This window comes from Microcaecilia unicolor, chromosome 4 (genome assembly GCF_901765095.1).
Source record: "Microcaecilia unicolor chromosome 4, aMicUni1.1, whole genome shotgun sequence".
Taxonomy (NCBI): Eukaryota; Metazoa; Chordata; class Amphibia; order Gymnophiona; family Siphonopidae; genus Microcaecilia; species Microcaecilia unicolor.
Window position 1 is genome coordinate 27,129,637 of NC_044034.1, and position 14,678 is coordinate 27,144,314.

The window sequence follows — 14,678 nt, forward strand, 5'->3', positions numbered from 1 at the left end:
CTGGCTCCCCATCAAAGAGAGAATAGACTTCAAGGTCCATACAGTGATCCATAAGATCATATCAGGAGAATCCCCTAGCTGTATGAACAACTTGATAGACCTTCCAATTAGAAACAGATCAATGTCATCACGAAAGTATCTCAATCTACACCTTCCCAACTGCAAAGGTATCAACCTACTATGCATCCACTTTCTCCTTTCTGGGTAGTCAACTTTGGAATGTTCTCCCAAGACCTATCCAAGCAATTAACAGCTATTTACCATTCAGGAAAATGTTAAAGTCCCATTTTTTTTCAAGCAAGCTTACCCTAATGAACCAACTTAATTCTAAGAGCCCACCTACACCACTCCTGCTCTGACAATGACACTGAGGGGAAGATGCACTAAAAATTCGTTAGATCCCTTCCCTTTCCGTTTTCCTTAACGAATCGGTAAGGGAAGGGCATGCATCAAGGAATAGGACTACAAATGAGCTGCTCGTTGTAGCTCACTTGCATTTTCTATTCCTTCGGTACGTCAGTACGTTAAACAGTCGGTACATTTAAAAAACAAAAGTGCCTATGGACGTCCTTTATGGACGGCCTTGGCCCCCCCCCCCCCCCGCCCGAGGTCGATGCTGCTCCACGCTCCCCCCTGCATTAAAATTGTGACTTTTTTAGGCAGCCCCCCCTCCCTCCCTTCCTTCCTTCCTCTCTTTCTCTTTTTTTAGAAAAAACAGCTCCCGCTGTCCTCCCCCACCGCCGTCGGGTACCTTTGCTGGCGGGGGTCCCCACCCCCGCCAGCCGAAGTCCTCTTCTCCGGCTCGGCCATGTTGCTGATCTGCAAGGCTTCTGTTTCTGTGAGTCTGACGTCCTGCACGTACAACGTACAACATGCAGGACATCAGACTCACAGAAAACAGAAGCCTTGCAGATCAACAGCGCGGCCGCGCCAGAGAGGAGGACTTCAGCGGGCAGGGGTTGGGGACCCCCGCCAACAAAGGTACCCGACGACGGGAGGGGGGTCGAAGGGGTTTGTTGGCAAGGGGGGGCAGGGGCAAATCTACGGGGGCCCATGCCCCCGTGGCCCCACATAGCTACGCCCCTGATCCCCCGTGTCATTAAAGGTGCGCACTCTTTGCAAAGGGTACACCCTAGTAAGGACATTGCCCCCAAAATGATAATTAAAAAAAACAAAACGAAAAATCTTCACAATGACACACAAAGTTAAACAAAATGAAAATGTTTGCCCTGCACACCCACTGTATAAATGCTTTCTTCAAGCTTGGTTTGTTATTTTATAGCTTAGCAGATAATGCAGTATACACATTTCCGTGCTAAAGTCTTACTCTTTGGTTAGCACAGTTAACACACACCCTTCCCACGCTGTTGCACCAAAACTGTGCAAGCTTTAGACGGCTTCCGTTTGACGTTCTAGGGTTCAGATTTTTGTAGAACCATACCCCTCATTCTATAATCTTAGCACCATATTATACTATTGCTTCATCAATTCCATTGGTTACCGGTGGAGGACCGTATTTGTTTCGAAATCTTGGCCCTTATTTTTAGGGGTTAACCTGGTGGAATTCAGTCTTACCTGTCAAAGCTAATCATTCCATAAACACTTCCCCATCTTTTGTGTTTGTTGAATGATCGTGTCCTGATGGTACCAGGCCCAAAGAGTGCATATTATCAACCCACTTGTTAAAGTGCCTTTTTCTTTGTTGGCCCCTCCTTATTGAACCATCTTCCGTTAATTGTTCGTTCTGAGCTATCTTATAAAAAGTTGCAAACATTATTGAAAACCCGTTTCGTCACTATAGCATTTGAAGGTACATCTTCAGGTCATTACTTGGGACTTTCCACCTGTGGTTATATACCAATGCCTGGCTATAAATGTATATATATCATTTGTTTTATTAATGTTTTCTCTAGTGTGCTTTTCCTTTCCTATCTTGATGTGGTGTTCTTTTCCAATATTTTTAATTTACCTTTTAATTTATTTTATTAATTTGGTGCATTTGTATCCCACATTTTCCCACCAATTTGCAGGCTCAATGTGGCTTACATTGTTCTGTCATGGCAGTCGCCATTCCAGAGTAAAAGATACAATTAGTATTACATAAAGAACATGGGTGACATAGAATTAAGCAATCAGTATGAAGAGGTCATAGTCGGAATAATAGATAAAAGCGTTAATGCGTTACAATTCTTATGATGGATCGTTGGAGTATGCTTTGTTGAAGAGAGAAGTCTTCAGTGATGTCCGAAAGATGATTAGATCGCGTATTGTTTTCACATCAAATGGTAAACTGATTGATTTGTAAACTGAAGATCTGACTGTTAGATTGGAAATACCATTTGTGCATCAAGATTGGGAATGCTAGTAATTCCGTTCATGAATTTAACATTCACACATGTACATGATCAGCGCATGCTAAATGCTGTTATGCAAATTGGCAACACAGTTCACCAGATGCATACATTGTGGATATCCTGAAAACCTGACTGGCAAGGGGTACTCTAGGACTGGACTTGGAAAGCACTGTGGCAGTGTTTACCAACTGTAGGTTGTGACCCTACATAAGGTCCCAAAAAACATGGCTGCTCTCTGCCTCCCTTCTCTCTGGACCCCATCTGCCTCCTGCATTGGTTCCCTGTTAGACCCAGCACTTGTGCAGAGGATCTGGGCCTGTGAGTACGGCAACTCCGATCCTGCACAGACTGCTGTCGACACTAACTCTGCTTTTTCCCTTTGGACAGCTTCCCTACGAGGGAAGGCTAAAGCGGCTAGGGCTCTTCAGCTTGGAGAAAAGACGGCTGAGGGGAGATAGGATAGAGGTCTATCAAAGAATGAATGGAGTGGAACGGGCAGATGTGTATCGCTTGTTTACTCTTTCCAGAAATACTAGGACTAGGGGGGCACGCAATGAAGCTACAAAGTAGTAAATGGAAAATGAATCGAAGAAAATATTTCTTCAATATACATGTAATTAAACTCTGGCATTCTTTGTCAGAGAATGTAGTAAAAGCAGTTAGCTTAGTGGGGTTTAAAAAAGGTTTGTAGCTTCCTAAAAGAAAAGCCCATAAGACGTTATTAAGGTGGACATGGGGAAAATCCACTGCTTATTTCTAGGATAAGCAGCATGTACTTTTTGGGGATCTTGCCAGGTACTTGTGACCTGGATTGGCCACTGTTGGAAGCAGGATACTGGGCATGATAGACCTTCGGTCTGTCCTAGTCAGGGGCTTAGGTAGGTGGGGACATGGGCTCCCACACATTAAGTCCTGGTCTCCTCTACTTTTGACCCCCCCCCCCCCCCCCGCCAATCTCCCCGCTGCCACCGCCAGGTACCTTTGCTGGTGGGGATCCCCAACCCCCCACCAGCCGAAGTCTTCTTTAGCGCCGGTCGACTCCGGCGCCTTCGCTGATGATCTGTTTCTGACTTCTGACGTCCAGCGTGCACTTCCTGTATGTAGCCCCGTGCAGGACGTCAGGAGTCAGAAACAGATCATCAGCGAAGGCGCCAGAGTCGACCGGTGCTGAAGAAGACTTCAGCTGGCGGGGTTTGGGGACCCCCGCCAGCAAAAGTACCTGTTGGCGGTGACGGGGGAGGGCGGCGGTAGCAGGGGGTGTCAGCGGCGGGCGGGTGGGGGGTCAGCAGCTGGGGGAGACGGGCTAAACTGTGCCCCTCACCTCAGGCTCTGGACCCCCCTCCTGCCGAATTCTGGCTATGCCCCTGGTCCTAGTATGGCAATACTTTTGTACTTATGGATGAGTGGCGGTCTACAGGTTTGTTTTGATCATTGAGGTTACATCAAATCTGAAATGTTAAAATGGGATCATATTGGATAGAAAATGTAGGCGTTCTAGTATGACTGGTAACACAAAGTTCTTAATTCAAAGTGTCTGTTTACCAAATGGCTTTTGAGGGTATCGTTAGCATTTTGTACCCCATCCTTGTATCATCAGTCAGACATCAGAAACTGTACGACAGGGAGATGTTTTATATTGATCACTGAGATACCTATAAGAAGGCGATGTTAATTGACCAGACAGTCTTATATAATGTGAAAAGGAGGCTGATACATGTAACAGACTTTGAATATCTCTACTTGAACTATTTATTCAAACATGTACAAGATCTTCAAAAAAAATCTCAATGTAATAATGCTTAAAAAGTTCAGAAAAATAAAACGTCCTCAATTCCAATGGAATGTGAGAGAGTTTCAGAATTCCAGGGCTTGTACCAGCCTTTCAAGCTATGTTGAAGACAGACAGGCACTACAGAAGTGTGGATTTTGCAGATCATGCCATCAAACTGACATCTTATATTGATACCTGGGCTCTTTATGCAAGTCCTTTTCATGTTGCCTTGAAGCAAGCAAGCACAAATTCTGAAGTTGTGTTCCTTGCAGTTCTGCATGGGCATTTCCCATGGTAATGTTTAAATAAGTCTTTAATTGAGCTTGTTGACTGAGCTAGCGTGACCAGAATGCTCTCCGCCCCCAGTCTGCCCTAGAAATGCCTAAACATCCATAGTCCCACCAGTGATTGATCCGGCTCTTGTGGTTTGCTTTTTCGCAGTAGTTGCTCTGAAGGATGTTCTCGTCAGTGAAGCCGTTTGAAAACCAGCAGTACTCTGCTCTGAAGAAGGAATGCCAGCGGAAGAGGGTACTCTTCGAGGACCCCGAGTTCCCAGCCAATGATGACTCCCTCTTCTATAAGTCCCAGAGAATGCAAGGTGTACAATGGAAACGCCCAAAGGTGAGCACCTCTGAAATCTGTCAGTCATGTCATTGGTCAGAAAATGCCCGTTAACTCATCTTATAATGTTACAAAGCATTTTCCTTTCGTAAGGCATGATTGGCATGTGGAATGGGCACTTACAAACGTTGTCTGGGGCTTTACAAGTGTACAATATGCATTCCAAAGTCACGCGCACTTTTATATAATATGTACGTAAGAGTAGGGGAGCATAAGTTGGGTAGAGTTGCAATATATTCATAGGTTTGTTTTTTTTTTATTCCAAATCTGTTTATTGAGGAAACAACAAGACAAACCAAAAAGTGAAAACGCAAACATCACAGACAGCTTGGCTTCTGATAGCCCTGTGAGAGAAATACAAACCAAATATTATTATTATTATTTACTGCATTTGTACCCCACATTATCCCACCTATTTGCAGGCTCAATGTGGCTTCAGAGTGTTGTTATGACAAAGTCATGACAGGATCATACAATCGGTAGTAATCAGAAGATGTATGAGGAATTAGAGAGGTAAGTGTAAGAGGTGTATTTTAATCCTTGAGTGGGTTGGGTGGAATTAAGTCATTAAGGGTTCTTTTTGTAAGCTTTGTTGAAGAGATGTGTCTTCAAAGATTTGCGAAAGTTGGTTAGATTGTCTATGGTTTTCAAGGCTGTGGGTAGTGCGTTCCATAGCTGTGTACTTCTGTACGAGAAGGTAGCAGCGTATGCCTGCTTATATTTAAGTCCTTTACAGCTGGGGAAGTTCAGATTGAGGAATTTGCGGGCTGATCTTTTGGCATTTCTGGGTGGCAGGTCCACTAGGTTTAACATGTAAAGTGGGGCATCTGCGAGTATGATTTTGTGTACGGTCGTGCAGATCTTAAACTCAATGCGTTCCTTGAGAGGGAGCCAGTGTAGTTTCTCTCTTAAGGGTTTCGCATTTTCGTATTTAGTATTTCCAAATATGCGTCTGGCTACGGTATTCTGAGCTGTTTGGAGTTTTTTAATAGTCTGCTCTTTGCAGCCAGCGTACAACGTGTTACAGTAGTCCAGATGACTTATTACCATTGACTGTACCAGGGTGCGGAAAATGTTTCTCGGGAAGAAAGGTTTCACTCTTTAGAGTTTCCACATCGAGGAAAACATCTTTTTCGTTGTATTCTTCACGTGAGTGTCAAGTGTGAGGTTTCGATCGATAGTGACTCCAAGAATCTTCAGATTTTCTGAAATGGGAAGAGTGCAGTATGGTGTGGTTATTTGTGTTGTACTGGGAGGTAAGTACTAGGCATTGAGTTTTTTCTGCATTGAGTTTTAGCTGGAATGAGTCTGCCCAGGTGTGCATGATTTGGAGGCTTTGGTTGATCTCGTTGGTGATTTCATTTAGGTCACGTTTGAACGGGGTGTAGATTGTGACATCGTCTGCATATATGTATGGGTTAAGGTTTTGATTGGCTAAAAGTTTGGCTAATGGAGTCATCATTAAGTTGAAAAGAGTTGGGGAGAGGGGAGATCCTTGAGGAACTCCGCATTCCGGTATCCATGGAGGTGATCTTTCAGCGTTCGTTGTTACTTGGTAAGATCTGTTTATTCATGTAAAAATATGTACGTACATAGGGAACATGCAAATGTTAACATGTTCAGAGCAACTGTATATTTTTTATGCATGAATTTCACTTGGGTTATTGTGCGGAGAGTGTATTTTATAAAGGCACATAGGGGCCTATGTTACTTTATAAAATATTTAGAAACCTACACTATCTAATCATATCCATCAGACCATTAGAGATGTCACTTGGGAGTAAAACAGCTTTCACCGAGGAATGATCATCATAATTGGCATAAGTCCAATGATAACATCCACTTCTATTTTTCTTATGTTACATCTTTTAAATATAGTTTGGATATACCTATGTTTAAAATAGGAGTACTTAGTTTTATTTAAAATAAGAAACAAAAGGTAGATATTAGATCGGTTTTTAGTTTTAGATTTTTATCATTGGACTTATGATGATTATTGTTGGTGAAAGTTATTATTTATTTATTTTTTAACTCCTGAGTGACATCTCTGATGGTCCGATGTCTATGCTTTCTTAGCGTTGTTTCTAGAGACATATTTGTAGATAGAGCCTTTAAAAAAAAACAGGCATGTGTTTCACATAAGCACCCTGTTAATTAAATTACACACCCCCCCCCCCCCCCCGCGCCTTGGGCTTTGTGTGTGTGTTTTGTTGAGGGAAAAATTTACTGCCAGAATCTTTCTGATGGACTTGTGGAGGCATACTGTGATGATAGAGTAATTAATTCTCCCTTAACTGAAGGGATTTTTCTGAGTTATGATTGTATTTTCCAAGGCATTTTTCTCTGATGGAATGACATTTGGGCAGGGATGGAAATAATTGCAGGAAATTTAGTGCTAGCTAAAATTCTTAAGCATAAGCAGAAAAATATTTCCCTAGATTTCTTTTAACTATCTAGATAATATTTTTTGTACAAATTTTCTTTATTTTGCGTTTGACATTTGGCTCCTGGGTCTGCCACCATCCTGTTGCACTATTGCAGGAAGACTTAGGAAATTGGAAGACTGTGCATCCAAATGGCAGATGAAATTTAATACGGACAAATGCAAAATAATGCACTTTGAGAAGAAGAATCCGAATCATAGTTACCTGATTTTAGGGTCCACCTTGGGGGTCAGCACCCAAGAAAAAGATCTAGGTGGTGATATAGACAATATGCTGAAATTATTTACCCAGTGTGCTGCAGTGGCCAAAAAAGCAAACAGGATGCTAGGAATTATTAGGAAAAGGATGATAAATAAGTCCGAGAATACTATAATGCCTCTGTAGCACTCCATGGTGCAACTTCACCTTGAGTATTGCGTTCAGTTCTGGTTGCTGTATCTCAAAAAAGATATAGTGAAATTCGAAAAGCTTCAAAGAAGAGTGACCAAAACGATAAAGGGGATGGAACTCCTCTCGTATGATGAAAGGCTAAAGAGGCTAGGGTTCTTTAGCTTCGAAACGAGATGGCTGAGGGGATATGATCGAGGTCTATAAAATCCTGAGTGGTGTAGAATGAGTAGAAGTGAATCGATTTTTTTCTTTTTTTTACTCTTTCAAAAAGTACAAAGACTAAGGGACACTAAATAAAGTTACACGGAAGCACTTTTAAAACAAATAGGAGGAAATATTTTTCACTCAACAAATAGTCAAGCTCTGGAACTCTGCCAGAGGATGTGCTAATAGTGATTAACGTATCTGGGTTTAAAGAAGGTTTGGACAAGTTCCTGGAGGAAAAGTCCATAGTCTGCTATTGCGGCAGACATGGGGAAGCCACTGCTTGCCATGGAATTGGTAGCATGGAATGTTGCTTCTAATTGGGTTTCTGCCAGGTACTTGCAACCTGGATTGGCCACTGTTGGAAACAGGATGCTGGGCTAGATGGACCATTGGTCTGACCCAGTAAGGCTATTGTTATGTTCTTATGTTCACTAGTGCCTCCCCGTCATGGCCCTAGTGATTGGTCCACTGCCTGATTTGATAGTACAGTACTGTCTCAATTATCCAAAGTAAATGAGACCGGGCTGTTGTCAGATAAGTGAAAAGTCGGATAATACAGAAAACAATGATACCATATTTTTTGTGCCCTTTAAGAGGTTACTGTATTTAAAATACAGTATTGTTTATTTATTTATTTGTTACATTTGTACCCCACATTTTCCCACCTCTTTGTAGGTTCAATGTGGTTTACATAGTGCCGGAGAGCAGTTGCAGACTCCGGTGTAGACAAATACAAGGTGGAAGTTGTGATAGGGTAAGGTTCAAGTGGTAGGACCACATAGAGGAATCGTTCGACGGAAGAGTTCAGTGATGGCCATTACGAACTTTTGCGTTGTTGTGTCGCAGAGATCAGGCATTTATGTTGGATCTGCGCTTACTAAAGTCTCCAATGACCTATTACTGGCTAAATCCAGAGGTCTCTAGTCCATCCTCATTCTTCTTGATCTTTCCGCCGCTTTTGACACTGTTGATAACAGCATACTCCTCGATACCCTGTCCTCACTTGGATTCCAGGGCTCTGTCCTTTCCTGGTTCTCTTCCTACCTCTCCCTCCGCACCTTCAGTGTTCACTCTGGTGGATCCTCTTCTACTTCCATCCCTCTGCCTGTCGGCGTACCGCAGGGTTCTGTTCTTGGTCCCCTCCTCTTTTCTATCTAAACTTCTTCCCTTGGTTCATTAATCTCATCCCATGGCTTTTTCTACCATCTGTATGCTGATGACTCCCAAATCTACCTTTCTACCCCTGATATCTCACCTTGCATCCAAACCAAGGTTTCAGCGTGCTTGTCTGACATTGCTGTCTGGATGTCTCAACGCCACCTGAAATTAAACATGACCAAAACCGAGCTTCTCATTTTTCCCCCCAAACCCACCTCCCCGCTCCCCCCGTTTTCTATTTCCATTGATGGCTCTCTCATTCTCCCTGTCTCCTCAGCTCGTAACCTTGGGGTCATCTTTGACTCCTCTCTCTCCTTCTCTACTCATATCCAGCAGATTGCCAAGACCTGTCGTTTCTTTCTTTACAACATCCGTAAAATCCACCCCTTTTTTTCCGAGCACTCTACCAGAACCCTCATCCACACCCTTGTCACCTCTTGTTTAGACTACTGCAATCTGCTTCTTGCTGGCCTCCCACTTAGTCACCTCTCCCCTCTCCTGAGGCAGGGATAGTGCTGGGCAGACTTATACAGTTTGTGCCAGAGCTGGTGGTGGGAGGCAGGACTGGTGGCTGGGAGGCAGAGATAGGGCTGGCCAGACTTACACGGTCTGTGCCCTGAAGAGGACAGTACAAATAAAGTAGCACATATGAATTTATCTTCTTGGGCAGACTGGATGGACCGTGCAGGTCTTTTTCTGCCGTCATCTACTATGTTACTATCTTTAAATCTAGATTGAAAGCCCACCTCTTTAACATTGCTTTTGACTTGTAACCACTCGCCTCCACCTACCCTCCTCTCCTCTCTCCTCCACACATTAATTGATTTGCTTGCTTTATTTTTTGTCTATTAGATTGTAAGCTCTTTAAGCAGGGACTGTCTTTCTTCTATGTTTGTGCAGCGCTGCTTACGCTTGGTAGCGCTATAAAAATGCTAAATATTAGTAGTAGTAATCTGTAGGGTATGCCTTTTTAAACAGGTGGGTCTTGAGTGTCTTTCTGAAGTGTAGATGGTCGTGTAGTGTGTTCCATAGTTGTGTGCTGATATAGGAAAAACTGGATGCGTAAGTTGATTTGTAGTTGAGGCCTTTGCAGCTTGGGTAGTGTAGGTTTAGGTACATTCATGTTTTTACGAATGAGTTTCTGGCTGGTAGGTCGATTAGGTCTGTCTTGTAATCCGATGCTTCACCGTATATGATTTTATGAACCATAGTACAGATTTTGAAGGCAATGCATTCTTTGATTGGGAGCCAGTGTAGTTTTTCGCGAAGGGGTTTTGTGCTTTCAAATCATGTTTTTCCGAAGATGAGTCTTGCAGCCGTGTTTTGTGCGGTCTGAAGTTTCTTTAGGATTTGTTCTTTGCATCCTGCACTTATCAGCAGCATGTGAAGTCGGAAAACAGGAAGAGAACCTGCACACGTTTTAACAGCAACATGATGACATGACCAAGGAATTTGTTGGATATGCCGGATGGTCAGATTAGCGAAAGCCGGATAATTGAGTCTGTACTGTAGTTACAGTTGCTGAATGTTAAGCACTAACCTCTGATTTCTGTATAGCGCAACTTAAGTTGCACTCACAAATCCAGTCGTATCCTGGATTTGCATGAACAAATGAATTACTTAACAAGCCAATCAGCGCTCATAATCGCCACTTGAGCAATTTACACTTGGCATTAACTAGAATTTACGTGCAGAACCAAGTATTTTCTATAAGGTGATGCACGTAAATTCTAAATTGCTTAGTTGAAAAGGGGGCATACCCATGGGCGTGGAACGCGCATTTCTAAAATCTATGCTGGGCGTTATAGAATTTACCCTGTCCCCGCGTAATTTAGATGTTGGCATTTACACCAAATTTTACTTGGCGTAACTGCCCACAAGTAAATTTAGTCGCACAGATGGGCGCTTGGCGTATTCTATAAACCGTGTGGAAATTTAGGCTTCTTCTATAAGGTCCACCTAAATTTAGGCGTACTTTATAGAATGCGCCTAGGCGTATTTTGTTTTGACGCTGATTTTTTTTAGGCGTGATATGTAGAATCTAATCCTAAGTGACCAGCTGTTGGGTGGCCAAGGGTTGTCTCATTTATTTATTTATTTATTATGCTTGATATACTGTGATTTTGGAATGCGCACATTTTTTTGTTTTGGGGGGGGGGGGTGCATTCTCTTCCTGCTTCTTTGGGGCTTCCAGCTCCATTGGAATTGGCCTGTATTGCAGTGGTGTACCAAGGGGGGGCGGTGGGGGCGGTCCGCCCCAGGTGCACACCGCTGGGGGGTGTCGCGCGCCTGTCCGTTACGTTCGTTCTGTGCTCCCTCTGTTCCGGGGCAGAGGGAGCATGGAAACGAACGAAGCGGACAGGCGTGCAGCACCCCCCCCCCCCCCACCACCACCACCACCAGCGGCGTGCAGCCGGGGGTGTCCTTTCGCCGAGGGGGGGGGGGGGTCGCGCTGCACCCGGGGGGGTGGGGCGCATCGGTGATCCGCCCCGGGTGTCAGCCCCCCTAGGAATGCCACTGCTGTATTGCAATGTTTCCCAACACTCTCCAGAAAGCACAGCCATCCAGTTGGGTTTTTCAGGATTGCCACAATGAATATGCATGAGAGAGCGTTGCATGTGTTGGGTGTTCAATATATGCAGGTCTGTCTCATGCATATTCAAAATCAGTCTGTTGGGTGTGGCTTCCGGAGATGTTAGAAAACGCTGACTGCTCGGGCCCCATTATTCAGGGATTTGTTTTCTCTTTCACTAGACTCACCCAGTCATTGTAGCAGTGAAACACAATCAGGGACACAGAGGATAGCTCCTTCCAAAATCTTCTGAGTGGAGAAGTAGCCTAATGGTTAGTGCAGCGGCCTGAGAACCTGGGCAACTGGGTTCGATTCCCTCCTCTGGACTCTGGGCAAGTTAGTTAACCCTCCATTGCCCCAGGTACAAAATAAGTACCTGTACATAATATGTAAACTGCTTTGATTGTAACCACAGAAAGGTGGTACAGTGATACCTCAGTTTTCGTCACAATGGCCGAAACCGGCGAAAACCGAGGCAATTATTTCCATATGGAATTGTTTGGCTAGACGCGCAGGGTGATGCTCACACAACGAGAAACAACGCCACACTGAGCAGGAGAACGCGTGGGTCGCCCTTTGTTTTCGCAAAATTAGCAGCGAGGTCACGTGGGCACGCCGACGGAATCCGAGACAAAGTTTTCTCGGAAAAAATGGACGAAAACCGAAACGGACAATAACCGAAGTCAACGAAAACCGAGGTATTATTGTATATCAAATCCCATCCCTTTTCCCTCCCCTTAAGTATGGGCCCAATGTTTGACCACTGAAAAGTGGCACGCACTGCTCGGAGGCTGTGAAGTCAGGCTCGAAATCAAGTCGAAATGAACACTTTTAATGACCCTTCTTAGTCAGACTAGTGGCATTTTTTTACTGCCATGCGATTTGAAAGTCAGCTAGAAAATCATTTTGTGGCTTGTTGGTTGTCTGGTTTGTGGTTGTAGTTTAATGATGATGATTCTACAGTGTTATTTAATTCCTCTGCTAATCCCTGGTCTAATAAATGGGGAGTGCGACAGCCGACAGGGTTTTCTGAGCCGGCTCAGACTCTGCTCTGATTTTATTGCTGGCCTGGTTTGTTGAACCTGGGACAAGAATGACTCCTCTTTGGATACTCGCATGCTATCTATAATTTTTTGATGCCAAAATTCAGCAGTGTAGATTGGGGGGTGTCTGCTGCATCAAAACCTGGCCCTGTAAAGTCATAGAAGTTATGCAGTAATAAATTATTCTCTTTCCTTTGTCCCATCCCATGATTTTTTTTTTCCAGCTCCAGCAGCCTCGTACTGCTGTGACATTATGAAACATCTTGTACTGAAATTGAATGAACATAGTTGGTTACTGACTGGTACTGACATTGGCAGCTGAGACACTGAGAGAAGCCACAGGGATTGAACAACAAAGCTAGTGTTTTGTGGGAAGCAAAACGCCTACTTGAGAATCTCATATTTGATATGGTCCGTACTAAAAGGAAAAATGATCTTGCTGTACCCCCCCTCCCCTGCCCCAGTGCATTTAGAATCAATGTAACTGACCCGTCAAGTCAATTGCCGTAGTAGCCCATTGCGCCTTCTGCTTAAAGGACAGGAGCTACTTGACCAACTAAACTTGCATTTTGAAATAATGACATCAAGATCTGTATTCAAGAAAGTTAAAACCCAGAATGAACAAAGAAGTCTTTGTTCATTGGAGGGTGGGGTGGGGAAAAAGCAGATCAGTCCTTTGCGTGTAGTAAAAATGGAGAAGTCTTTTGTATGTATTATTGTTTTGCTTGTATAGAAGGACGTGAAACATTTCTGCAGATCAGGATTGTTAAAGCTGAGAAGAAATTTCTGTCTGGGAGACTTTTGTTTCAGAAGCACAAATAAACAGCATATATGAACTGGGAAAGTGGCTAGCAGACCCAGGATGTTCCAGTCCTCTCCCCCCACTTCTGTATCTCCAGTCGAGTGGTGTTTACATTGTATCCAGTTGGTAATGTATAACGTGATTGTATAAAAAGAAAGGGGTTATCACAGACCCTACAGCAGATATCCTCAAATCAGTCGTCGAGGTCCACAACCCAATCTGGTTTTCAGGATTTCCACAGTGAATATGTATGAGATCTGTTTACATAGTAACATAGTAGATGACGGCAGAAAAAGACCTGCACGGTCCATCCAGTCTGCCCAACAAGATAAACTCATATGTGCTACTTTTTGTGTATACCCTACCTTCATTTGTACCTGTCCTCTTCAGGGCACAGACCGTTTAAGTCTGCCCAGCACTATCCCCGCCTCCCACCACCGGCTCTGGCACAGACCGTATAAGTCTGCCCAGCATTATCCCCGCCTCCCAACCACCAGCCCCGGCACAGACCGTATAAGTCTGCTCAGCACTATCCTCGCCTCCCAACCACCAGCCCTGCCTCCCACCACCGGCTCTGCCACCCAATCTCGGCTAAGCTCCTGAGGATCCATTCCTTCTTCTGAACAGGATTCCTTTATGTTTCTCCCACTCATGTTTGAATTCCGTTACCATTTTCCTCTCCACCACCTCCCGCAGGAGGGCACTCCAAGTATCCACCACTTTCTCCGTGAAAAAATATTTCCTGACATTTTTCTTGAGTCTGCCCCCCTTCAATCTCATTTCATGTCCTCTAGTTCTACCGCCTTCCCATCTACAGAAAAGGTTTGTTTGCGGATTAATACCTTTCAAATATTTGAACGTCTGTATCATATCACCCCTGTTTCTCCTTTCCTCCAGGGTATACATGTTCAGGTCAACAAGTGTTTGCATTCACTGCTTCCATTGCGTTCAGATAGTTTTCATACATATTCATTGTGGAAATCCTAAAAACCAGGCTGGGTGGTGGACCTCAAGGGCTGGATTTGAGGACCTCTGTCCTACAGGCAGTCTCCTAGTTTCAGTTTATTTTGCTGTGTTTTAAGGATGAATGTTTGCTGGCAAGTCTTAAAATTATTTAGTGCTTGTTAACCTAGGAATTAATGTCCTTAAAGTTGATTGAAAGTTGTAATGTGCGTAATATATATATTTTTTAACAACACAGATGTGTAAAATGAAGCAAAAAAGTGTTTGAAAATAAAAAAAAAAAAGTCCAAAAATGATAACACTTTTTGCATTCACACCCTTATCCCAATAATCTTTGGCACAAAATACGCACT

At 43.8% G+C, this 14,678-nt stretch overlaps 1 protein-coding gene across 2 annotated transcripts in view; it reads left to right on the forward strand.

Annotated features, from left to right (window-relative positions):
• The window catches only part of CAPN5 (calpain 5), a 252,563-nt gene that overhangs the window by 90,058 nt on the left and 147,827 nt on the right, over positions 1-14,678 (forward strand). Inside the window, exon 2 of one of the 2 annotated variants that reach the window (XM_030200063.1) lies at positions 4,567-4,746. In XM_030200063.1, coding sequence (XP_030055923.1) covers positions 4,582-4,746 — 165 coding nt within the window. In that variant the 5' untranslated portion in view covers positions 4,567-4,581. The remainder of the gene's footprint in view (positions 1-4,566; positions 4,747-14,678) is intronic. The other variant, XM_030200064.1, reaches the window with a different exon arrangement.